Source organism: Macaca fascicularis, chromosome 2 (assembly GCF_037993035.2).
Source record: "Macaca fascicularis isolate 582-1 chromosome 2, T2T-MFA8v1.1".
Taxonomy (NCBI): domain Eukaryota; kingdom Metazoa; phylum Chordata; class Mammalia; order Primates; family Cercopithecidae; genus Macaca; species Macaca fascicularis.
In genome coordinates this window covers 20,955,520-20,982,441 of record NC_088376.1, presented here as the reverse complement: position 1 = coordinate 20,982,441, position 26,922 = coordinate 20,955,520, and the positions used below count along the sequence as shown (strand labels likewise).

The 26,922-nt window shown below is 37.7% G+C and overlaps 1 protein-coding gene across 16 annotated transcripts in view; it reads right to left on the bottom strand.

Annotated features, from left to right (window-relative positions):
* Positions 1-26,922, bottom strand: part of SLC4A7 (solute carrier family 4 member 7) — a 107,574-nt gene that overhangs the window by 69,778 nt on the left and 10,874 nt on the right. For 12 of the 16 annotated variants that reach the window (XR_012430628.1, XR_012430629.1, XR_012430627.1 and 9 more), the window contains exons 2-3: positions 8,595-8,676; positions 4,548-4,694 (exon numbers count right to left, since the gene is read on the bottom strand). Coding sequence is in view for 13 of the 16 variants with exons in the window: in XM_005545586.4 (XP_005545643.1) it covers positions 4,548-4,694; positions 8,595-8,676 (229 nt within the window). In the remaining 3 variants the exon portion in view is untranslated. Of the gene's footprint in view, positions 1-4,547; positions 4,695-8,594; positions 8,677-12,982; positions 13,106-26,922 lie in introns of those variants that run through there. The other 4 variants (XM_065539831.1, XM_065539832.1, XM_074030877.1 and 1 more) reach the window with 1 other exon arrangement.

The window sequence follows — 26,922 nt, the reverse complement described above, 5'->3', positions numbered from 1 at the left end:
TTGGTAAATATTCCATTTGCACTTATAGAGGATGTATTCTGCTGTCCTTGGGTGAAGTGTTTTATAAATGTCAGTATCAGTCTGGTTGGGCAGTGTTATTCAGGTCTTCCATATCCTTATTAATATTCTGTTTGTTTATTCTGTTAGAGAGGAGAGCTAAAATCTCCAACTCTAATTGTGGATTGATCTATTTCCAATTTTATCATGTATTCTGCACCTGTTGTTATATGCATACACATTCAGGCTTATTACATTCTGATTCTGGCTATCTGATTCTCATGAGCCATTATATGTTTTCTTTATGTTTCTTCTTGGGTTTTGTTCAGTTCCTTGGATCTATGAGTTCAATGTTTTCATTAAGTTTGAAAATTCTTCAGCTATAATTTTTTCAAGTACCTTTTCTGATACCTTCCTTTCTGGGATTCCAGTCATACATGTTAGACTACATGATATTGTCCCACAAATTATTTATGCTCCCTTCATTCTTTTTCAGTCAGTTCATTCTCTGTGTTTCATTTTGGATAGCTGCCATCACTGTCTTCAAAACCACTGATTACTTTTTTTTCCTGCTGTAGCAAATCTTCAGTTAATCCTATCCAGTGTGTTTTCCATTTCAGATGTTGTATTTTTTCCTCTCTAGAATTTCCATTTGGGGCTTCCTCCTATTTTCAATAGCTCTCTTTAACACAATCATATTCTTCTCTATCCTTTTGAGCATATTTATTCTAGTTGCTTTAACATTCTTATTTTCTAATTCAATCAACTCTGCCATTTCTAGATCTGTCTTATTAATTTATTTTTCTCCTGGTTTTGGTTCATACTTTCCTGCTTCTTTATATCCCTGATAATTTTTGGATTCCAGATATTGGGAATTTAACATGGTCAGGTGACAGATTTTATCTTCTTTCTTTTAGTAGTGTAATACTTTGCCCTGGCATACAGTTAACTTAATTCTTTCAAGACCTGCCTTTAAGAATTTTTAAAGCAGATTCACTGCAGTCTTTAGTGTAAAACTAATCTAGACTCACTACTAAGGCCAGAGCCTCCTGAGAACTCTATCCAATACCCTGTATATGTCGAAGTCTTTCCACTGTGGCTGAAGGGAACACAAACTATTCACAGTCTTGTGTGAAAGTACAGAAACTGCTTAGCCTACTGCTATTTTCTGGTAGGTTTTTCCCAGGCCACAGGTAAGTTTCCTCTCACACATGGCTAGACCAGTGATCAGCCGAACACTCAAAAGGATCCTTCTTCAGATCTTTGGAACTCTTGAGTATTCTCTGCTCTCTTGAACTCAACACCTCAAATTCTAGCCTCTTTTACCTCCCCAAATTCCAATCTATGCTCCTCAACTCTAGGTTCTGTTTGAGTTCCCCTCCCTGTGCTGTGGCCTGGAAACTGTCTCTGGGTAATAAGCTCAGGTCATCATAGGTATTATCTCACTTGCTTCTTCCCTCTCAGAAATCAAAGTCCTGTGCTGCTTTTTGTACAATGTCTTAAAACTACTGTTTCATATATTTTATCTGGTTTTCCAACTACTTTAAATGGGATGGCAGTTACAAACTTTCAGTTATTAGAAAAATGAATTCTGGGGATCTAATAATGTACAACATGATGACTATAGTTAATAATATTTGTAATGGCGGAGCACAGTGGCTCACGCCTGTAATCCCAGCACTTTGGGAGGCTGAGGCGGATCACTTGAGGTCAGGAGTTCGAGACCAGCCTGACCAACATGGTGAAATCCTGTCTCTACTAAAAATACAAAAAAAAAAAAAAAAAAAATTAGCCGTGCGTGGTGGAGGGCACCTGTAATCCCAGCTACTTGGGAGGTTGAGGCAGGAGAATCGCCTGAACCTGGGAGGCGGAGGTTGCAGTGAGCTAAGATCACACCACCGCACTCCAGCCTGGGCAAAAGAGAAAGGCTCAGTCTCAAAAAAAAAAAAAAAGAAAAGAAAAAAATGTATTGTACCCTTGAAATCTGCTAAGAGAGTAGACTTTAGTTGTGTGTGTTCTCACTATACACAGTGAAAGGCAACTATATGAGGTTAAGGATGTGTTAATTAACTTGATTTGATAATCATTTAACAATGTATATGTGTGCATATATATATAAATCATACTGTACACCTTAAATGTATACAAATTTTATTTGTTAATTATATCTCAATAAAGCTAAAGGAAAATGCAATGGAAAACAGTCCCCAAATAGGAATAATTATTAAAATAAAATGGGGAGAAAATTTAATTCCTGTTATTCCATCCTGTTTAGAAGCAAAGTCCTGTGTAATCCCTTTAGAGAGCTGAAACGAAAAGACTTCATTTTTAGCACTTTCTCAGATACAAATTGGTAGTTAAAAACTTCAGGGACATAAATCTTTTCTAGGAATAGTTATTCCTTTGAAAAGTCAAATATTTTCTTCATTATAATCTATTTTTGAAGCCCCTATACTTACACTTTTAATCCCATATCCTAGTTTAAAACATCAAACCACATACTTAGGTGAACATATCTAAGAGTTAAGTAACAACATTTCTGTCCGGAAAAATACTGTGTGCCTTTTTAACTCAGTATGAATAAGAGAAGCATACTGATCCATTCACCCACAGAAGAATCCAGGATATCCTAAACTGAATGGCTGCAATGTACAGCACAGTTTTTTACTGTTTAAGTATATTTTACTTCTAAATTACTTAATATCATCAAAAAAAGTTCACTAGTGACCCTTTCTAAATTCAGTGTTTGTTTTTCCTTTGCTAGCTACATGACGACTTAGTTTTATATTTACTAGATTTACTAGGTCATCAGTATCTCTTAGTAGAGTTTCTTGGTATTTTTTTGAAATGGAGTCTCGCTCTGTCACCCAGGCTAGAGTGCAGTGGCACGATCTCTGCTCACTGCAACCTCTGCCTCCTGGGTTCAAGCAATTCTCTGCCTCAGCCTCCCAAATATCTGGGATTACAGGTGCCCACCACCATGCCCAGCTAACTTTTTTTTTTTTTTTGTATTTTTAGTAGAGACGAGGTTTCACCATGTTGGCCAGGCAGGTCTTGAACTCCTGACCTCGTGATCCACCCGCCTCAGCCTCCCAAAGTACTGGGATTACAAGCGTGAGCCACTGCGCCCGGCCTAGTACAGTTTAATAGATTCCTGTCAGTCTTGCTGGGCTGAAGTTTCCTGATCTATAAAATGAATTTAACATCTGTATTTTTAAAATGCTAAGATGGTTATATATTAAAAATACTAAGACGGTTAAATATAAGACCATTTGTCTAGGGCTTAATAGAATGTTTAGACACATAATTTGCACTTTAGATTTTACTATGCCATCAGTATTTTCTTTCCTATGTTCATGCAGTAACTATATTATACATAATATTTTTTTCTTTGCCTTTTCACAAAAACTTTCTTTTAGCGTAGCACGCGAGTGCCTATAGGATGTGGCTCACATAGCTTTCTTCACTAGAAAGCACTCACTAGGACCCAGGATGTACAGATGGCCTTATACTAATAATGCCCTGTATGCCAACTAAGTATAATGTCTAAGAATCCTCCTCAGGTTTTACAGCCTTTTTTTTTGGCTCTCTCCTTTCCTACTTTCAGGGCCACTTAAAACATGGCTATCTATGCTTATCATCAGATAACAGTCTTGTCCCTGTTTTTCTTTCTGATTTCTATTGGTACCACTAACTTCTCTGCTTTCAAGTAACAAACAAAAAAACCCTGTCCTTTTATATAACTAATATTATCAAATAAGAGTACTCTTTTTTGCACAGAAAACCAAGTAATCCAGCCTAGTGGATAAAATCTTCTGGCCAAAACTGTGGTGTAAGAAGGAAAAAAACAGCCAGGCATGGTGGCTCACACCTGTAATTCCAGCACTTTGGGAAGCTGAGGCAGGTGGATCACTTGAGGTCAGGAGTTCAAGACCAGTCTGGCCAACACAGTGAAACCCCATCTCTACTAAAAATATAAAAATTAGCCAGGCATGGTAGTGTGTGCCTGTAATCCCAGCTAATTGGGAGGCTGAGGCACAAGAATTGTTTAAACCCTGGAGGTAGACGTTGCAGTGAGCCGAGATCATTACCACTGCACTCCAACCCAGGCTGGGTGACAGAGCAAGACTCCATCTCAAAAAAAAAAGAAGAAGGAAAAAAACTTTAATCACTTCCATGACAGCCTCAGCATTCCCAATGTATATCCATTGCATATGTAAGTAATTAAATATATAGTAGAGGAAAGAAAATGAAACACTACTAAATTTGAGCCTAAGTGACTAGGCATAACTTTTACAATTCCAAGGATGGGATACAATGAAGAAAACAAAGTCCTTTATTTTTTCACTTATACCAAAGAGATTTTGACCTATAAAGATTTTTCTTATATAAAAAAAAAATTCTTACTTCAATTGGTATTCCCCAATGTATACAATGTGACTACATTACTGCAGACACACAATTTTTAAGAGAAAATATTCAATTAAAAGAAAATACTTTCCAGGAAAATAGGAACTTTAAACTGTTAAAGAAGAACTGTTTTCTCTTACCATAAGAAGGAGATTCCCGTCCATCTTCTTTATCGGATTCTTTATCTTTTCTTCTCCGGTGGTGATGTTTGTGTCCGCGATGCCTATGACGCCGACGACTCTCTTTACTAAATGGGACGTGAACACCAATATATACAGCTCTATGACCTATTAAAAGGTTCAGAAACATATTACTAGCTTTCCAAAAGAGAAAAAAAGTGATATATACAAAAGTACTCCAAAATCTACTCTGATAAAGAATATAAGTTCACGTAATTAACAATGGTAGTCTCCAGTTATTTCTCTTATTTTACAAAGCACTACACAGAATATTATGCCCAGGGCTAATATCACTGACAGATGATTACACTAAATCTACAAATCACTTATGTAAGTATTTGCACATCTAAAAAGATATCTTTTGTTTGTTTGTTTTTGTAATTTTACTAGAGACAGGGTTTCACCATGTTGGTCAGGCTGGTCTTGAACTCCTGATCTCATGATCCGCCCACCTCAGCCTCCCAAAGTGCTGGGATTACAGGCGTGAGCCACTGCGCCCGGCTTAAAAAGATATCTTAAGAAGGAAGAGCTTAGCTCACCATAGACATATATGTGTGTGTGTGTGTGTGTGTGTGTGTGTGTGTGTGTGTGTGTGTATTTTTTTTTTTTTTTTTTTTGAGACGGAGTCTCACTCTGTCGCCCAGGCTGGAGTGCAGTGGCCGGATCTTGGCTCACTGCAAGCTCTGCCTCCCAGGTTTACACCATTCTCCTGCCTCAGCCTCCCGAGTAGCTGGGACTACAGGCGCCCACCACCTCGCCCGGCTAGTTTTTTGTATTTTTTTAGTAGAGACGGGGTTTCACCGGGTTAGCCAGGATGGTCTCGATCTCCTGACCTCGTGATCTGCCTGTCTCGGCCTCCCAAAGTGCTGGGATTACAGGCTTGAGCCATCGCGCCCGGCCTGTAGACATATATTTATTCCATCTACATTTATGGCCAACCATAGTTACTAGAGGTCCTTAAGAGATACATTTTAATAACAATTAAATACATATAATAAATATAACATATAAATATTTAAAAATATTTATTTACTAACTTTTTAGTTTAAAAAAAAATCAATAAGACCAAAATAAAAATAAAGTCCAAATTACTGAGAGCTACATTAAATGTAAATAATCCAAATAAAGGGTAGAAACTGTCAGTTTAGATAAAAAAGCAGTAAGTAAAGTTATTGTACGCTTTCTAACTAGAAAAAGCTACCACTGATATTGCATTATCCTAACTTTGCAGTATAACAACAAAATAGTTACGAAAGGCAGTCTCTGCTTTTGCCCACTAGATGAAACTGAATCAGGAAAACCACAGAGCTAGGAGCACTATGTCAAATATCAAATGAGTGTTCAGTGAAGAGGGATGTGAAGTACAAGGTCAACTAATCTGCAACTATGTACACAATTTAAAATGTTAATAGGCTGAAATACAAATGATCAATGACATTCTTTTCCTAAAAAATTCCGTAAGATGGTCAGAAAATAAGTACTTCAAGAAACTTAGGACTGCCATCTTTATATGTGGTTTGAATGTACAGTTGATCCTCATTATTCATGGGATTCCATATTTGCGAAGTTGCTGACTCACTAACATTTACTTGTAACCACAAAATCAATACTTATAGAGATTTCATGCCATTTTTCAGACAGGCACAGAGCAGTATAAAATTTGAGTTGCCCGACACTCATGTACCCAGGTAAGGCTGAAAAATGTGATACTCTGACATCTTATTTCAGCTGCCAATATATTAATCTCATAAAGTAAATAATCACCTTTTAAATTAAAAGAGGGACAACGTAACAAAACATATTGAACTAAAATGATTTGTTTAAACATCTTCCAGTACTCAGCCTAGCAGATGGTAAGTACTCGATAAATGTCTATGGAATTAAATCTCAACTACCATAAAACAAAAATTCCAAATGTAAAAGCTAATTATACAGGGTTTCTTTTTGGAATTATAGATACGTTTTGAGAATTAGACAGTGGCATTGGTTGCATAACATAGTGAACACATTAAAAAAAATTGTATACTTTAAAATGGTCAATTTTATATTATGTGAATCTCAATTAAAAAGTAATAAGAAATAAATATAACAAAACAATTTTATTTTAATGAAACTATTTCCTTCAGAACATAAAGAAAAGTGGAAATTAAAGAGTCAAATTCCCATTACTGCACTGGGAATTACAAAGTTGTTCTTCCAATTAGTACTAATGAGTCTTGGCACAGAAGCCCCAATGCACCAAGATAAAAATAAATGCTATGAGTGTGCAGTTTAGAAAGACTAGATAAAATAAATAAAAACACACTAGAATCCAAAGATTGGTTGATTAAGGTTTATTGTGTTTACTTCTTTTACAATTGCCTCCAGTGTCCTGTTGTAATTTTTTCCTTTTTCTTTCCTTTTTCTTCTGCCCTTACTTTATTCTATCAAGACCGTATTTACTCGAACTCTCTTAGATAAACTTAATCTATCCCTCAAACTTGATACCAAACTTATAGATGTGCACAAAGTATGCAGAGCTTAGTGCCTGTGATAACCAAAGGAAGCGAAGGAACATTCAGGTTACATATAGGTGAGGGTTGACATTAAACATTAAATATATTACTGTACATTTGAATTAGTAAAATTACTGCTAAAAATTTTAACCTCCCTAGCTCCTATAATTCACAGGATCTAACAATAAGCTTCTAGATAACTGAGGTTCTTTTTGGAAACCCTAACAAGCCTAGACTCTTACAGCCAATCTTTAGAGTTAAAAAAAAAAAAAATCTTTCAGAGTTAAAAAAAACAAATCTTACAATATAAATGAAAACATTTACAACATAAATGAAACTTTCTCTTTTTTTAAATAAACAATAACTCAATATAGTAGTAGCTCTCACAAAAGAGTTTAACTTAAGGATATAGTTCCTAAAAACATCCCCCAAAAATGTCTATCAAAATATTTGCCATGAACACCACCTCAACCATGTGTTCATGGTTAACATCATCAATAGTAAGTCATGTTGATATCATACACAGATATGGTGCACTGAAAAGGGAACGTTACTTCTGTAGTATGCTTCCCAAATATCCATAACCTCCACCTATTCATGCCATAACATCATACTAAACCCAAACTGAGAAACACTGTACAAAATATCTAACCACTACTTTTCAAAAGTGTCAAGGTCATGAAAAACAAAAAAAGAATGAGAAACTGGTATAGATTAGGAGACTGAGGAGACTTGTAACTAAATGTACTGTTACAGATCCTAAACTGGATCAACTGAATCCTAGAACAGAAAAGGCCATTAGTGGAAAAACTAGTGAAGCCTAAATAAAATCTGTGGTTTAACAGTAACCTAGTAATTAGTCAGATTCTAATTAGTAATTAACCAATGTTAATTTCTTCATTTACACAAACGTATGATGGCTGCGCAAAATGTTAACATTAGGAGAAACTGGGTGAAGTGTACGGAGGAACTATGTGCTTTCTTTGCAGCTATTCCGTAAATCTAAAATTATTTTCAAAAGAAAAGAAACCATTTGCCAGGACTTCTTCCTGTCTAAGGAAGAAAGATGGGCAAGTAACTCAGTTGCTCTACAACTCTATGCAGAGGTTATTGCAACATTTTAAAAGGCTAATGTAACACCTATAAAATGAATGCTGAGATGACAACAAATGATAACTGTCGTTTATTAGTCTGGCACTCTAGTGTACTCATAACACAAATTATTTAGCCTGCTAGAAATGAAAAAAATAAGAGTTAACTAATTTTGTGACTGTGTCCTTTCAGTCTTCCAAGTTAAGGTAATTAATGGTAACCATCACTAAATTTTGAAAAGCATTCTGAACTCTATCTTTTGCCAATACTTTCAAGTGGCACTCTTCTAAATGTATGCTTTACCTTACAACAATAACAAAAAAAACTCAACAAATATGAGGTAAAACTTAAAAGGATACTTACAAACATTAATTAGTAATTTATCCTGCTAAGCAAAGTAAGCTATTTTAAATCAACTTACTTTCTAGTTCTTCTTTTTCAAACTTGGTGTTCACAGTTGAGCTAGTTTTGCCAAGATCCACAACAGCTTCTTCATCAGGACCCTAAAAACAAATAATTCTCATTAACTCATGAGATAACAATCAATTGAGGACCTATTATATGCATCCTTTGAAATGGCAACAAAATATAAAACAGACTGCTTTCTCTCAAATAACTGAACTCTTATTACAGCTAACTGCATTCTTTTAAAATTACGTTTATAGGCTTTTTAAATCCACAGAAGATCATTCAAAAGTCTCATAGTAAGAAGTGAAATGGCAAAGATTTTTAAATGGATTTCCATGCAAATACTAAATAACTGGTAATATATTCATTTCATCCTCAAAAGACAGACCTTCCAGGGTCAGAGATTAAAGAAAATGTGATGTGAGGGGAATCCTTAGATGTCAACATGGAATGCTTTCTTTCTTGATCTTTGCTCTTAAGTCTCCTAAATAACAGGAAACAGTTATACCGGATTGAATTATGGTCAAACATAAAATTGTCAAAAATGAGCAGACTCAACATGTAGTACCACTTTAACTGATTAATCAAGGGCTAACAAAAGTTAAAAGAACTTTTTCTTTTCCCCTAAAGTAAAATGCATGCCAAAATTTAACCTCTAGGGAAATTCTAGCTTCAGTTGTGGAAATCCCACCTTCATAATTTTGTTCTCTTTTCAGTTCAACAAAAAGACTAAACATATTTATTATAAAATGTAGAGTCTATTTTTAAAAGGATAAAATTTTAGCTTTAACTTCCCTTCTCAACTTGCAATAACTTTCAAAAGGACATTCTAATCATTAACTACTTATTATTAACTTATTATGCACAAGACTCTATGCCACTGCTAGAGAGAGAACAACAAATACCCTTCCCTCAAAAAGTCTTTGAAGCCGAGCGAGGTTGCTCACACCTGTAATTGCATCACTTTGGGAGGCCAAGGTGGGTGGATCACCTGAGGCTGGAGTTCGAGACCAGCCTGACCAACATAGAGAAACCCCGTCTCCACTAAAAATACAAAATGAGCCGGGTGTGGTGGAGCGTGCCTGTAATCCCAGCTACTCAGGAGGCTGAGGCAGGAGAATCGCTTAAACCCGGGAGGCGGAGGTTTTGGTAAGCCAAGATCGTGCCACTGCACTCCAGCCTGGGCAACAAGAGCGAAACTCTGCCTAAAAAACAAAAAAAAAGTTTTTGAAATCTAGTCCTGGTTTCTAGCCGGACCAGCTACAGCTTGCTCTGGACCCATGCCCAGCATGGGGCTACTGGAGCTATGCAGGGAAACCCTTGCTGACCTCTACCAGAGCTGGCTAGGCACTTCCACACTTTTTCACAATGCATACAAAGTAAATTGAGATACAACTGTTGCTGCTATGGAAACCCTCAGTGTCCAAATTCTCAGTAAGTAAACTCAGGAACTGAACTATTTGATTAAATTTTCAAATAAATTCCTTGCTATCCAAACTACCACTACTGACTTACCCAAAACTCAGAACAGGACACAGTATATTAAGAAAATGCAGATCTTCTGATATCCAAATTTACTTTCTAAAGGCTAGATATCCAAACTGTATATCAAATACATTTGGATATCAGGACATACATGTATACGACTCTGAATGATTCTTCAATTTAATATAGGTAACAGATGTTAAATGACTTGCTATAGTTCCATATTTAAAGGAGTGGGAGCAGGCCATGTAGACCATGAGACAATTTCATAGAATGGACTAAGAAGATGGGCTAGGTGTGGTGGTTCACACCTGAAATCCCAATACTTTGGGAGGCTGAAGTAGGAGTATCACTTGAGTCCAGGAGTTTGAGACCAGCCTGAACAACATAGCAAGAACCCCATCTCCATTTATTTAATACAATTTTTAATTAAAAGGAAACTTAAGGCTAGGGACGGTGGCTCACATCTGTAATCCCAAGACTTTGGGAGGCCGAGGTTGGTGCATCACCTGAGGTCAGGAGTTCGACACCAGCCTGGCCAATGTGGCAAAACCCCATCTCTACTAAAAACGAAAAAATTAGCCAGGCATGGTGGCAGGCACCTGTAACCCCAGCTACTCAGGAGGCTGAGGCAGGAGAATCACTTGAACCCAGGAGGCAGAAGTTGCAGTCAGCCAAGACCACGTCACTGCACCCCAGCCTGGGAGACAAAGACTCCATCTCAAGAAAGAAAAAAAAAATTTTTTTAATAAAAAACGAGACAGACAAATTAATCAAGTCACTTTACAGCATTCACTTCCTCAGCAACAAGGAAAAGCCAAAGTAGGAAACCAAACCAAACCCCAAAAGTGCAAGAATGAATAATAATTTCCATCCATCAACCAAGTCATATTCTAAAATCTTTAGCTACATGTTCCAATGACTTCATGTCATTTAGTCTCTGAACATGCACAGGTACAAAAGATAAGCTCTCCTAAGTAAAAAGGCACAGAAGTTGCATCCTGAGAGGTAGCATACTGCCTATTCTAAAAGGGATTAACTGCTCCCATTCCAAACTTTCATTTAGGTTGCACAATTGCCAGGATATGAAGCAAAACAATTAACTCTCACCTTCAAATAACAACAAAAAAGACTCAAAAACAGCTTAAGTTATATAATCTCACAACACTTATAAATATATTATTTACTATACTTATTTAAAATACACATAACCTTTGACCTCTAAATATCTATCATAGATAAATGCTCCCACATGTACCAAACATGACATGTTAAAAAAAAAAAAAAAAGAGCACATCATCTCATGGTCTACACAGGCTGCTCCCACTACATACTGTCTGTGAAGTCTTGGGCAAGAGAAAGTTCAACTTCTCTGAACTTTCATTTTCACTGAGGCATTGTTTCCAATATTTAAAAAAATGAAGCAAAAATGTGTGCCAATAGTAAGGAGACAATCTCAAACCAGGAGTGCTAGGAAACAGTTTGAGAAACCAGACTCAAAAAAAAATGGAAGTAGATCTATATGTCCTGGTAAGAAAAGGTCTCAAAGATATCTGTTTAGTGCAAAAGCACATTGTAGTGAATAAGATCAAGTTTATGTTAAAAATATTTACAAGACTAAACCAAAATTTTATTTCCATACACATGTTTTCATATGTATTTCTTTGTATTAAGTAAAAAGCAGCAGAAAAGGCTTGATGGGATCCACACCAAATTCTTAACTCCTCGTTTCTGGAAAGGGAACTGGGTTTGAATGGAAGCCAAGTTAGAATATTAATTTATTGTTATCGTTTCGGTTTTCAATAAGAATGTTTTCATGTGTAACTTGCATAACTAAATTTTTTTTTTTTTTTTTTGGAGACAGTCTCATTCTGTCGCCCAGGCTGAAGGGCAGCTTTTGGGAGGCCGAAGCAGGCAGATCCCTTGAGGTCAAGAGTTCAAGACCAGCCCCGCCAACATGGCGAAACCCTGTCTCTACTAAAAACACAAAACTTAGCTGAATGCAGTAGAGCGTGCCTTTAATTCCAGTTACTTGGCTCGAACCCAGGCAGTGGAGGTTGCAGTGAGCGCACAGAGTGCCACTGCACTCTAGCCTGGGCAACAGAATGAGACCTTGTCTCAAAAAAAACAAAAAACAAAACCTAGTTCATAAATTTAAAAACCCAGCATCAACAGATTATAAAATCAAAATTCAATTCAACATGCAAACTCCAGTAAAATCAAATCTAGTTTTGTGAGAAACAGATTTAGGCCTTCATAAGATATTTTACTAATTCCTCTCATAGTTATTTATCTTGCCTGAAAAAGCAAAATCCACAATTTAAATTTTTGTTGGTCAATCAAAAACAACACTTAACATGCCAAAGGCAAAGTATTAGGGAAAAAAGAGGTTCAAATATTCCTTTAAAATATATTGTAAATCTAGTCTAACATCCTTTTGACACCCTGAGGTTTACAAAAATTCATTAAAACAGCCATCAGAGATCCCCGTCACAAATTAATTTTTCCATTATATAAGACATATGACTATAGTATAAAGTAATGCCTCCCATAAATTATGATTAACCATATGGAGTAATTTCACAGTTATCGAACACTTTAGCTTCAAAACACACTTAACCATTAAGATAAAGTGATTTCTTTCCTAATATTTTAACCAAATAATTTTTAAAGACTCATTCAAGTAATATTAACTAACCAAAGAGTGAGTTTTATAGAAGAATAAAGATGCTACAAATATTTTTAACTTTACACAAGGAATTACTCTTCAACAGATGACTTCCACACCCAAGGACACAGAGGATGATACTATTCTAAGCCAGTGCTAATAAGCCTGACATTTCTTCAAGCTTCACTATTAAACTCTGATTCAAATTTGTTTGTAAATAAAAGACAAGATCATAATTAGGTACATACAGGTAACTTCTTCTCCAGACGAAATCTTTCCATAGTAATATAGAAATGCCTTGTTTCTGATGATGTAATGCAGTAAGTCTCTTGAAGATTCCAGGGACAGTGAGCACATATCTGATTTAGGTCACTGTGCTTTGCAGAGATGAACTCTTCTAAGTTACTTTTATGGTACAGCCAATCACCGTGTTCTAAGTTACCTAATCTTCCAAGCTAATAACTACAACTTACACAGGGTCACAGCATAACAAATTTGGAAAGTAATATATACATTTAGTTATAAGTAAAAATACCAAGAGGAATGCAGCAATCCGTTTTCAACTAAAACCTTTCTGCAATGTTATACAAGAGTGTATACTCTAAGAATATATGTGGATGGACGTGTGAGAGTATGGTTTATAATTATTTTAACCAAAAACCAAAGTATTAACATGGACAATAGCTAGAAAAAAAAAAATAAGTAGCACCCCTCTAACTACTGGACTTGGGATTCTCTACATTCTTAAAAATTCCTAAGACCTCAAAGGGCCTTTGTTTATACAAGTTACCACATCAGGATTAAAACAGAAAACTTCAAAGTAGTTATTCAGAATTACTTAAACCATAATAAAGCCATTACATGTTAATATACATAACACTGTAATGAAAATAACTTTTCAAAAGCAAGATAAAACTTAAGAGGAATACCTCTGTTTTACATTTTTACAAATCTCTTCAACTATCTAACTTAATAGAAGACAACTGGATTCTCATATCTACTTCTGCAGTCAATCTGATGTGATCCACCCTTGGTTAAAGCACATTTAAAAATCCAGATTCACACAGATATTCTGCTGGAAAGGGGAGGCATATTTCAATATTCTCTTCAGGTAGTTATGGACATTCCTCTTTGATACTTCATCAAACTCAACAAGTATATTGTTTCTTTTTTTTTTTTTTTTTTTTGAGACGGAGTCTGGCTCTGTCGCCCGGGCTGGAGTGCAGTGGCCGGATCTCAGCTCACTGCAAACTCCGCCCCCCGGGTTTACGCCATTCTCCTGCCTCAGCCTCCCGCGGGGACTACAGGCGCCCGCCGCCTCGCCCGGCTAGTTTTTTGTATTTTTTAGTAGAGACGGGGTTTCACCGTGTTCGCCAGGATGGTCTCGATCTCCTGACCTAGTGATCCGCCCGTCTCGGCCTCCCAAAGTGCTGGGATTACAGGCTTGAGCCACCGCGCCCGAAAAAGTTAGTTGCAACGCAGAATCTGAAACTATTCCAAATGAACATTTTATACATTGTTACATCAAAATTCATTTGTCTACTATGCACTTTGAATGGATCTCTCACATGTTCGGAACGTATGTGTTCACTGGGTATTAGAGCTTTTCCATATGTCACATTTCATTAAACAATATCAAAATTTTTAAAAAATCACACTTGTTAATAATATCACCAACAATCTCTTAAGTCTAAGTATTCAGAAATTGTCAAAGTCAGGTTAGCAGATGCAAGTTTTCCAAAATTCTAACTTTTGCCTGAAAGCTGGAATTATTATCATGGGTAAAAATACTATCAGTTGTTTTTTTTTTTTGAAGTTACAACTTCGCTTCATTCATTTTTGACAAAATATCTGTCAAATGCCCACGTATGATTAACCATAGTCTGTCAGTTTTTCTTTCAGGTAAAAACGGTGTTCCATGAAAATAACAGCTAGATGAGCTCACAATTCAGGCAATTAACCAGTGATTTTTCTCCAAACAATCATTCTATTTGGATACACAGCAGAAATGTTTTTACGAATGCTTATTTTGTCATTCAGAATATTAAAGCAATACACAAAGGCAAAAATTTAATAAGATAATTAGTTTTTACTGCTTCATCAAAGTGCTCTTTGTATATATAGATTTGCTTCTTGGTACCCTCAATTCTATAAGGTAGCAAAATAGATGATATTTAATATTTTCTATAAAAATATCTATATTCCACAGCTAAAGTCTTACTACCCAGCTCATCCTGGAGAATTCACTGATGACATGCACAAAATAAGTAACACAATAAGAAATTATTCTTTCACAACTTTACATAGGGAGACTGACTCTAGGTAACAGGTGATAGACATGTCATACACTTCAAATACAACTAAAGCTTCTAAACTTCTCCAAGAATACAAATCCCAGTAACATCAACAGCTACATAACATATATAATTAATTACATATTTGAAATCTTCACCCTTGTTACATGTGATATATACTTGGCAAATAAATATAAATCTGAAGAATCAAATACAAGAGTAAGACATATGTCAGTCAATGACTTTTTTAAATTCTCAATACATTAAGCCCCAAAGAATATCTGAAAACAATCAGGTTAAAAACCAATTTCTGGCTGGGCAAGGTGGCTCATGCCTGTAATCCTAGGACTCTGGGAGGCCAAGGCAGGCAGATCACCTGAGGTCAGGAGTTCAAGACCAGCCTGGCTAACGTGGTGAAACCCCGCACCTGTACTAAAAATACAAAAATTATACTAAAAATACAAAAATTAGCCAGGCATGGTGGTGCCCGCCTGTAATCCCAGCTACTCTGGAGGCTGAGGAAAGAGAATTGCTGGAACCCAGGAGGTGGAGGCTGCAGTGAGCTGAGATCATGCCACTGCACTGTACTCCAACCTGGCAACAGAGTGAGATTCCATCTTAAAAAAAAAAATTCCAAAATGACCTCTTGAAATATACTTCCTGTGGAAAATCTTGGCCCTCCCCACCAGTACTTAAGAGATTAACCACCTGGTCAAGCACACGTCTGCCCCGTTCCTCTCTTCCCCCACTGGATTATAAAAACCATAAGCATAGGGATTTAAGTGGGAGGAAGGGAAGGTTAAGCAACCTCAGAGGGAAAAGAAGAAGAAACTAGGTGCGCGTACAGACTTTTTAATTTCCCAAATACAAAATACTATACACCAAAATACGGAAGAAACACTTCTCCAACATTTCCCACTGTAAGTAACACTATCATGGACACTACTAAACCAATATTCCAATAAAATTTTTAAAATCAAGGTTTATAGGTGAAATAGGTAAATTAGTTTTAGTTTAATACATTATTTGATAAAATAAAAATATAAAGTAACTCAACAAATAAACGAAACTAACCAGTAGGCTTTTGTTTGGCTAATTCTTTAAAGATTAATTTTCAGTATAATTTTATTTAATAGGAGGCATACACAGACATCTCATTTGATCCCTTAGTCTCTTCATTCCATTTTCAGCCTTCTAATATTTTTATTCTTACAAAAAAGACAGCATTCATTACACATTTACTGTTTTATATATAACTTGTTTTTTTCACTTAAACTACATTTTTAACTAATTTATCAAATTAATCTGTAAATGGTAGAAAAATCCAAGGTTACAAAAGTGCCCCCAAATAAGCAAGTATTCCTCCCATTTCCACTTCCACTTATGAAATATAACCACATTCTGTTGTGTCTTGAACTGTTTTTAGTTGCTACAGTTGCCATTATAACTTTAAATAATTTATTTCACATCTTGGTTCATCAATTTTAGACAGTATCTGTTCCACAATAAGAAAAGAATTTTCTCTAACACAACCCATATCCTTTCATTTACAATCTCTCTTCCACACCTCAGTGTTTTATTTATATATGTGTGTGTGTATATATATTTGTGTGTATATATGTGTGTGTGTGTGTGTGTGTGTGTATATATTTTTTTTTTTTTTTTTGAGACAGGGTCTTGCTCTGTCACCCAGGCTGGGTGCAGTGGCGCAATCTTGGCTCACTCCAATCTCTGCCTCCCAAGTTCAATCGATTCTCATGTCTCAGCCTCCCTAGCAGCTGGGATTATAGGTGTCCGCCACCACGCCCGGCTAATTTTTCTATTTTAAGTAGAGACCAGGCTTCTCCATGGTGGCTAGGCTGGTTCCAAACTCCTGGCCTCAAGAGATAGCCACCCGCCTAGGCCTCACAAAGTGCTGGGATTATAGGCGTGAGCCACTGCACCCGGCCTATATTTTTTTGTATCAAGAATCGTAACATTTACATTCTATTCAATATGTAAAATAAAGCCTTCTAAGCTGTGTCCTCTGGTTAATTCTAAAACTGAAAACTCATATTAAAAAGCATATGAAGTACTAGAACTACTTAAATACGTATAGTCTAGTGCAGAACCAAGAATGAAAATTGGACCATCTGAATCAATGTCACGAAATCCCTACTGCTCACAAGAGACTATTTCAAACATTAAAATAGATCCCTCTATTAATTTATTATCAAGGGTGTTTTCCCCTAATTTGTCTGAGTGACGTTCAGCTCATATTATTCCTTTCTCATTTTCATTTAAGGTCTTGAGAAATATGCTTCACAATGAATATATGGGTGATAAAGAAAATCTTTTCATGTTCAAAAATCATTTTACTCGATACGTATTTTGTATAGATACCTTCTCTCAGGTACTGCACCCAGCCTTCAAGAATCTAGTGCTACTGACCAGAAGCCTAATATCCACCAGGTTTTTGTTTGTTTTTCCGTTTCTGGCTCAATAATTTCATCAAGATGTGTCTAGATGTGTGTCTTTTATTATTCCTTCAAGACTCCCAGTAGACCTTTACAACATGACTCACGTATAATGAAAATAAAACGAACCTGTCCAAAAGTAACAAAATTATAACCAGATACCAAGAGCAAACATATTAAAGTGTAAAATACTAAAGATTTCACTTGTTACGTGAGCTGTAGGATTCCACTGTTTATAGGAAAATCCATCAATTTGAATGTGGAGCTACTGTAATGAAAATAGAACAAAAAAACAAAATTATCTTTATTTGCAGATGATGTGACTGTGTACCTAGAATGACATATTCAACCAATTAGCACACAAAAAAAATTCATTTGGCCAGGCATGGTGGCTCATGCCTGTAACCCCAGCTACTTGAGAGACTGGCAGAGAATACTGCTTGAACCCAGGAGGCGGAGATTGCAGTGAGCCGAGACCGCGCCACTGCACTCCAGCCTGGGTGACAAAGTGAGACTCTGTCTCAAACAAAAACAAAAACAAAAACCAACAACAACAACAAAATAGATTCAATTGAAGGCAGCCAATTACAAGATAAATTAAAACCAAAAGCTTTTCTTTAAGCAGTAACAGGCCAGGAATGGTGATAATCCTGCAACTTTGGTGGACCAACGCTGGAGGATCACTTGAGGACAGGATTTTGAGACCAGTCTAGGCAACACAGAAAGACCTCGTTTACAAAAAAACAAAAACAAAAACAAAAAAACAAAACAAACCAACCAATAAAAGATGAATAAATAAGGAAAAAAGGTATACAAAAATGGATTAAGAATATGAACCATGGCTGGGCACAGTGGCTCACATCTGTAATCCCAATACTTTGGGAGGCCGAGGCAGGCAGATCACTTGAGGTCAGGAGTTAGAGACCAGCCTGGCCAACATGGTGAAACACCATCTCCATCAAAAAAAAAAAAAAATTAGCCAGGCGTTGTGGCATGGTCCTGTAGTCCTGGCTACACGAGAGGCTGTGGTGGGATGATCACTTGAACCTGGGAAGCAGAGACTGTAGTGACCCAAGATTGTACCACTGCACTCCAGCCTGGAAAACAGAGTGCGATTCTATCTTAAAAAAAAAAAAAAAAAAAAGTATGAACCAAGTAATTCCCTTATGTAAAAATACCAATGGCCAATAGCTAAAGGGACACTCTCACTAGATGTTTAACAAATGGAATTTAAGACCCATTAGATTAGAAAAACAAATTTTTTTAATGGACCATACATGAGATTTAATTTTTTATTTCCATAAATTTTTTAAATTGACATTTAAAACTAGTAATGATAGGGAGACAGAGACACCCTCGTACTTCCTACTTGGGAATGTAAATTACCCAAAACTTTGGAGAGTAAGCTAGCAAGAATTCATTTACAAATTTTTCAGCATACATTTGGTGCAGCAATATTACTTCTGGGTATCTACTCAACAGAAACAAAACCAACAAAATATAAAGTCAAGAACGTTTGGGATTTTTTAAGACACGTTCGCAGGTACTGGGGAGCTCTGGTCAACCCACTCCTGCTCCTGACTCACATTATGTTCTTGAGTCATTGACGTTTGGTGTCACTGAGGAACAAGTTGGTCAGGAAGCAATACCATAGCCATGCTTCTAAAAATACTGGGAAGAACCAGAGGTGGCGATTCGACAAATCAGAATTATGCTAAGCAGTCGCAACGTAAAATACCTGAAGATGTGTGCTGGCTGGAACAGAGATGCAAAGGAAAAGAATCTTAAAAGGACCAGTTCAGATGCCTAAGACTTTGAGAATCACTACAAGAAAAACGGTGAAGGTCCTAAAACATGGGATTGCTTCCACATGAGAATCTACAAGCAACTCACAGACTTGGAAAGTCCTTCCAAGACTGTTAAACAGATTACTTCCATCACTACTGCACTAGGAATTGAGGCTGAAGTTACCACTGCAGATGCTTAACTATTTAATAAACTCATTACAAGCTGGGTTTAAAAAAATGTTTACTGTTCAAACTGGCAAAAACAAAGAATCTGAAAGCAAAAAGACAGAGGAATGGCTGATTACCATGGAATATTATAACTATACTATGAATAATGAGTTACAATTACAAAGTCCCATGCAATAGATGTCGGTAAAATATTAAGGAAAAAGCAGGGCCCGGTCGCAGTGGCTCATGCCTGTAATCCCAGCACTTTGGGAGGCGAGGCGAAGGCGGAGGTGGGCGGATCACCTGAGGTTAGGAGTAGAGACCAGCCTGGCCAACATGGCGAAACCCCGTCTCTACTAAAAACACAAAAATTAGCGCCGGGCGCACTGGCTCACGCCTGTAATCCCAGCACTTTGGGAAGCCGAGGCGGGCGGATCACGAGGTCAGGAGACCCAGACCATCCTAGCTAACACCATGAAATCCCGTCTCTACTAAAAATACAAAAAATAAAATAAGCCAGGCGTGGTGGCGGGCGCCTGTACCCCAGCTACTCGGGAGGCTGGGCAGGAAAATGGCTTGAACCCGGGAGGCGGAGCTTGCAGTGAGTTGAGATGGCGCCGCTGCATTCCAGCCTGGGTGACAGAGCGAGACTCTGTCTCTTAAAAAAAAAAAAAAAAAAAAAATTAGCCGGACGTGGTGGCAGTTGCAGTGAGCCGAGATCGCACCACTGCACTCCAGCCTGGGCAACAAGAGTGAAACTCCACCTCAACAAAAACAAAAACAAAAAAAGCAAGCAAGCAAGCCCAATGTGGTGGCTAATATATGTAATCCTAGTGACACAGCCAAATAAAAATGGCTCCCAAGAAAATCTACGAGTTGCTTGTGCACTGGGAGGCTGAGGATGGGGTGGAGCCGCGAAAGGTCGCGCCATTTGCAAGGGGGAAGAGCCTGACCCCTCCCCTCCTGTTCCCATTTGCAGCGGGGAAGAGCGTGACTCCTCCTGTTCCGGGATAGTAACCTGGAATTCAATTGGTGAGATGGACAGCCTGTTAGCAGGACTCCATCTCACTTTGCTGTGTTGTTGTTTTCGCCCAGTAAGTTCATAACTCCTCACCTTTCAAAATGTCTGCCTGCCTAATCTTTCCCTGCCGTTATCTACAACACCAGCACTTTGGGAGGCCAAGGTGGGCTGATTGCTTGAGCTCAGGGGTTTAAGAGCCAGCCTGGGCAACATAGTGAAACCCTGGTCTCTACCAAACACACGAAAATTAACCAGGCATGCCTGTTATCCCAGCTACTTGGAAGGCGGAGACACGAGAATCGCTAGAACCCAGGAAGCGGAAGCTAGTGAGTGGAGATTGTGCCACTGCACTCCAGCCTGGAGCAAGACTCCGTCTCAAAAAAAAAAAAAAAAAAAAAAAACATGCTGTAGTTTTTTAATACCACATTTTCATGTTTTCGTAAGGATAAAACCCATTTGTGAGTGTTTATTTGAACACAAATATAGATACATGTTAGTCTGTTTCAACGAAGATGTTTTTCTTAAGATACTAAAGATCTAATTCAATATAACATTTAATATAAAAGATAACTGATAATTCATTATGGGTGAAATAGTGACATTGTAGTCCGTTCTTCAAAACTACAATCAAGGCGGGGGGCGGTAGCTCACACCAGTAATCCCAGCACTTTGGGATGCCAAGGCAGAGGTCAGGAGTTCAAGACCAGCCTGGCAAACATGGCAAACCCCTATCTCCACTAAAAATACAAAAATTAGCCAGGCGTGGTGGCGGGCGCCTATAATCCCAGCTACTCAGGAGGGTGGGTGAGGCAGGAGAATTGCTTGAACCTGGGAGGCAGAGGTTGCAGTGAGCCGAGATCGCACCACTGCACTCCAGCCTGTGCAACAGAGCGGGACTCCGTCTCAAAAAAAAAACAAAAAACAAAACAAAAAAGCAAGCCAGCCAGTCCGGCGATGTCTGTAAATCCTAGTAAGACAGTCAAGTAAAAAGAGCTCCCAAAATAATCTACGAGGACTGGGAGGATGGGGGATGGGCTGGAACCGCGAAACGTTCGCGCCATTTGAAGTGGGGGAAGAACCCGGCCCCTCCTATTCCGGGATAGCAACCTGGAATCCAATTGGTGAGATGAACAGCCTGTTAGCCAGGACTCCATTTCACTTTGCTGTGTTGTTCTTTCTTTTTCGCCCAATAAATTCGTAACCCCTCACCTTTCAAGGTATCTGTGTGCCTAATCTTTCCAGGCTGTGTGACAAAAACCTGGTTTTTTCTACAATACCAGCACTTTGGGAGGCCAAGGCGGGCGGATTGCTTGAGCTGAGGGGTTTGAGACCAGCTAGGACAACATGGCGGAACGCTGGTCTCTACCAAAAACACGAAAATTATCCAGGCGTGCCTGTAATTCCGGGCACCCAGGAGGCTGAACCATGAGAATAGCTTGAACCCAGGAGGCGGAGTTTGCAATGAATCGAGATGGCGCCACTGCACTCCAAGCCCGGGAAACAGAGCAAGACTCTGTCTCAAAAAAACAATAGTAATAATAAAAAACAAACCTACAATCAATTCTTGTTTTAAGTAGATACAACTTCAATAAAAAAGCAAGTAACATTTTTGAAAAAACATTTCACAAGGTCAGCTACCTACAGAAGGTGGTTCAAAATTTTCCTAATCATTTTCCCATTTTCCAAAAACTGGTAGGCACAGTAAAAAAAAATAAATAAATAAAATACTAACATTTTTACTGCTTTACAATCATTAAATTATATAATCAAATTAACTGATTTTTTGAAATCTTAAAATCAAGAAAATGAAATACTACATAGCTTAAATTTCTAATTGTGAATTTCAATTGGCCAAAGGGCGGGGGGAAACCAAGAAATTTTAAATTAGGTAGAAAACTGTACAGGAATTAAAGTGATTAAGAAAGCATATGTGGTATCCATTTAAGTTCCCTTACAGATGGGAAATTACTTTTTCTGTATAGGAACGTAATACAGGAATGTAATTAGATGAAATGATACTGCTGACAAAGCAGAGGGCCCATGTTTCTCTTTATATGACAGAAAAGGGGGGGTACATTAAGGTGCACAATTTTAATTATGAGAAGATATGTTTAAATTCTTTAAAATTTTTACTTTCTTGGATGGGTGCGGTGGTTCACGCCTTCAATTCTAGCACTTTGGGAGGCTGAGGTAGGTGGATCACCTGAGGTCAGGAGTTCGAGACCAGCCTGGCCAATATGACAAAGCCCGTCTCTATAAAAAATACCAAAATTAGCCATCTCCATAAAAAAATACCAAAATTAGCTCAGTGTGGTGGTGTGCGCCTGTAGTCCCAGCTACTAGGGAGGCAGAGACAGGAGAATTGCTTGAACCTGGGAGGCAGCAGTTACAGTGAGCCAAGATCCCGCCATTGCATTCCAGCCTGGGCAAAAGAACAAGACTCCGTCTCGAGGAAAAAAAACAAAATTGTTTTATTTTCTTTATATTTTCCTAAACTCTTTAGAAATAGAAGTTTGGGAAGAATAATCTCCATTAATAATGGATGGGTAAGGAAGTTCGTTTTATTTAGTATTCCACAGTCATACACTGTGGTTGTTACTAGCTTTTATAATAGTCTTACACTAAACAATTTTAGAAGCAAGTATTACTCTCCCAAATATGTGAAAGAAACTTGAGACTCAGAAAACTTAAATAATTTTCTCAAGGTCCCATTGCTTCAGCTTGGATAAGATACAATTTAAAATCATGTCCCACCTCCAGGGACAATGCACTTTTCACTGGGCCACTTACAAACATTATTTTTAATTCTCACAAAAACTCCTTATGGTAACACAGCTGATCATTATTCAAATCAGGGGTATCTGATTTCAAAGAGCCCATGTTCATTCCACTAGGCCACATACCTTCCCCTATATTAAACTACATATAATTTTACTCACATGCCTTATTTATGGAATTGTAAGTAAAACATAATTATATCAATCACAAAAATTTTCACTTCATTATTTTAAAACACTTTGCTAGCAATTCAGTAACAGCTAATAAAACTGAAATCACAGCAATAAGCAGCATAAATGTCAACAAGAAAAGAGGAAGGAGAAATCCCATAAAACAAATGGGAAACCTGTCTCACTTCAAAACATATGTTTCAGTGAGGAGTACAGCCAGTCCACTCCTTTCACACTGCTAAATAGCACTGCTGAGTTCACATTGCTTAATTTGGGCAACCATTTCAGTATTTTAACACCACTAAAATTTAGGCTTCACCAATATATAAGATCACCATCTAGTGGTTATGATTAGAACCATGGAATTTTTCTCTCTTGCTATGGTTATGGTTAAGAGAATGACTCTAAAGGCAAAGAAATTCTGAGTTTGAAAAAACTTCTCTAGTAGTTGCTTTAAGAAAGCTGTACATTTAATTTCATTCAGAAAAACAATTACCAAGGCAAAGTACTATTAAATATTTCATTTTTATATTAGCCAAATTTAGGACATAGTAGAGTAGTATTCAGATGGGCACTTTATATGTAAATAAAATCCTCTCAGGTTCAACAGATTCTCCTGCCTCAGCCTCCCAAGTAGCTGGGATTACAGGTGCATGCCACCACACCCAGCTAAGCTAACTTTTGTATTTTTAGTAGAGATGATGTTTCGCCATGTTGGCCGGGCTGGTCTTGAACTCCGGACCTCAAGTAATCCGCCCGCCTCAGCCTCCCAAAGTGTTGGGATTACAGGCATGAGCCACCGAGACCAGCCTTATAAATTCTTATTAAGAGATTAAAACAATCTATACCTGTTTGACAACAGCTTCTAATTAATGACATAATCCAAAAAATTATCTCCACAAATTATATTATATTAGGATAAAATTAAGACTAGATACTGAAAAACTGTACATAAACATGCAATGCAATTTGTCAACCAATTTATTTTGGCTGAAGACAATATATGATCTAAGCTGACCTGTCACACTTAGTCAAGAGACTGAGGTGGAGGATTGCTTGAGCCCAGGAATTAGAGCTGCACTGTGCTTTGAAGCCACCTGTTAATAGCCACTGTACTCCAGCCTAGACAACATGGCTCTAGGCAGAAATTAATAGTAATCATAATAATGTAGGTTCTAGATCTAGTAAGATTGCCTAAATTGAAATCCTGGCTCTTCACTTACTTACTAAGCTGGGTAGATTACTTAGTCTCACTGGATCTGTCTCCTCATCTGTATAATGGGGTAACAACAATACTTATACAAATGATAGGCTAAAAAAAAAATTAAACAAGATGTTGCATGTAATGAATATAGTTTAGAAACATTTCTGGTACAATATAAGCATTCAATGAAATACTAGGGGTGGGGCGTGGTGGCTCACTATTCTCCATTCTGTTCCTTTCTTTTCTAACACTTATAATCCACTAAATTGTTTTTACAAATTATTAGTAAGTCACAATCTGCAGTTTGGAAAAGATTCAATCTGCAGTAAGGAACAGATTCAGAAAATGAATATTTGGGGTATATCCTTCCTGAATTTTATTTAACAATAACTACATTAAAGCAGGCAGAGGCTAGTCGGGATTTCAGCCCCACAGCTATTCTGCTTGGAGAACAAGGTGAAAGGGGGCAAACTTGAAGCTTTTTTTGTTTTTGAGATGGAGTGAATTTCACTCTTGTTGCCCAGGCTGGAGTGCAATGGGGCGATCTTGGTTCACCACAACCTCCGCCTCCTGGGTAACTGGGATTACAGGCATGCCCCAGCTCATTTTGTACTTTCAGTAGAGATGGGGGTTTCTCCATGTTGGTCAGGCTGGTCTCGAACTCCCAACCTCAGGTGATCCGCTCGCCTTGGCCTCCCAAAGTGCTGGGATCACAGATACACCATCAACAAAGTGAGTAATAAAATTCCCATTACAGGTCCCAGGCCTGCATTTTATAAACTGTGGTTCACGTTACTTTGTTTCAGATGACAAACTAAAGCAAAAGCTTTGACATTTGAGTGACTGAAGGCATTAAACAGTAAATGACTCCTAACCAACAGGCCCAACAAAAATTTGTCAACCAATGCTCATCTTCTTCACTTGATATGCCATTCCTGTGAGGCCGATTGAAAAAGCTGAAAATATTATCATTCTGGCTTTATATGAAAATCTTCTCAATGAACAGTATTTACTCCTCCAATCAGCTATTTATTCTAGATTAGCAGAGAGGCAGCAATCCCCCATCTGAAATTCACTGCTACCAAATTACAATCTCAAAACTGCCCCTCACTGTTCACATCTCATAACCATAACAAAGAAAGCACTGGCATGGTATAAAACAATCCCTCAGTGCTAATCCAGTCAATACTCATTTCTTAACCTTTTAAGCCATTTATTGCTAAACCAATTCAATTAGCAAATGATAGCAAATAAATTATATAAAAATTGAATACATAAGCTGAAGTCAGTGACAAGATATTAAATTTAAAAATGTCTTTTTTAAATTGAATGCAGCTGGTTGCAGCAACGCACACCTGTAATCCCAGCGCTTTGGGAGGACAAAGCAGGCTGAACACCTGAGGTCAGAAGTTCGAGACCAACCTGGCGAAACCCTAGCTGTACAGGTTGCATCACTGCACTCCAGCCTGGGCGACAGAATGAGACTCCGTCTCAAAATATATACATATAAATAAAAATACATATAGAAATAAAAATAAAATTAAATAAATTGAATGCAATGATATAGTGTATAATTTGCATTTTCAGCCGTGATCTGAAATGACGAAATTTAATCTCAAAATAATTTCCTCCACTCCCTTTACGACTTTATCTCCCACCTCTTGCCATCACACCTCCAATACGAATTCACATTCCGATGGGCCTATACTTTGCTATGGAATCATATTAAAATACTGTTTTAATTTCTAATCAATGAAACAATTTCTATTTATATCTTACCTCTATCGAAATTGCTTTTCAAAAAAGAATTGAATCAGGCTGGGCACAGTGGCTCATGCCTATAATCCCAGCACTTTGGCAGGCCAAGGCGGAAGGATCATCTGAGGTTAGGAGTTTGAGACCAGCCTGGCCAACATGGCGAAACCCCGTCTATACTAAAAATACAAAAATTTAGCTGGGTGTGGTAGCGCAAGCTAATAATCCCAGCTACTCGGGAGGCTGAGGCAGGGGAATCGCTTGAATCTGAGAGGCGGGGGTTGCAGTGAGCCCAGATCACACCACTGCACTCTAGCCTGGGCGACAGAGGGAGACTCTGTCTCAAAAAAAAAAAAAAAAAAAAGATTAGAATCGGCTTAAAAAATGGAAGAAAATATCTATCTCAAAAATTGATAAGCTGGGCATGGTATGTGTGTATGCACCATTAGTCTCAACTACTTGGGAGGCTGAGGCCAGAGGACCACTTGAGCCCAGGAGTTCAAGGCTCCTGTGCACTATGATTATGCCTGTGAATAGCCACCACATTCTCACCTG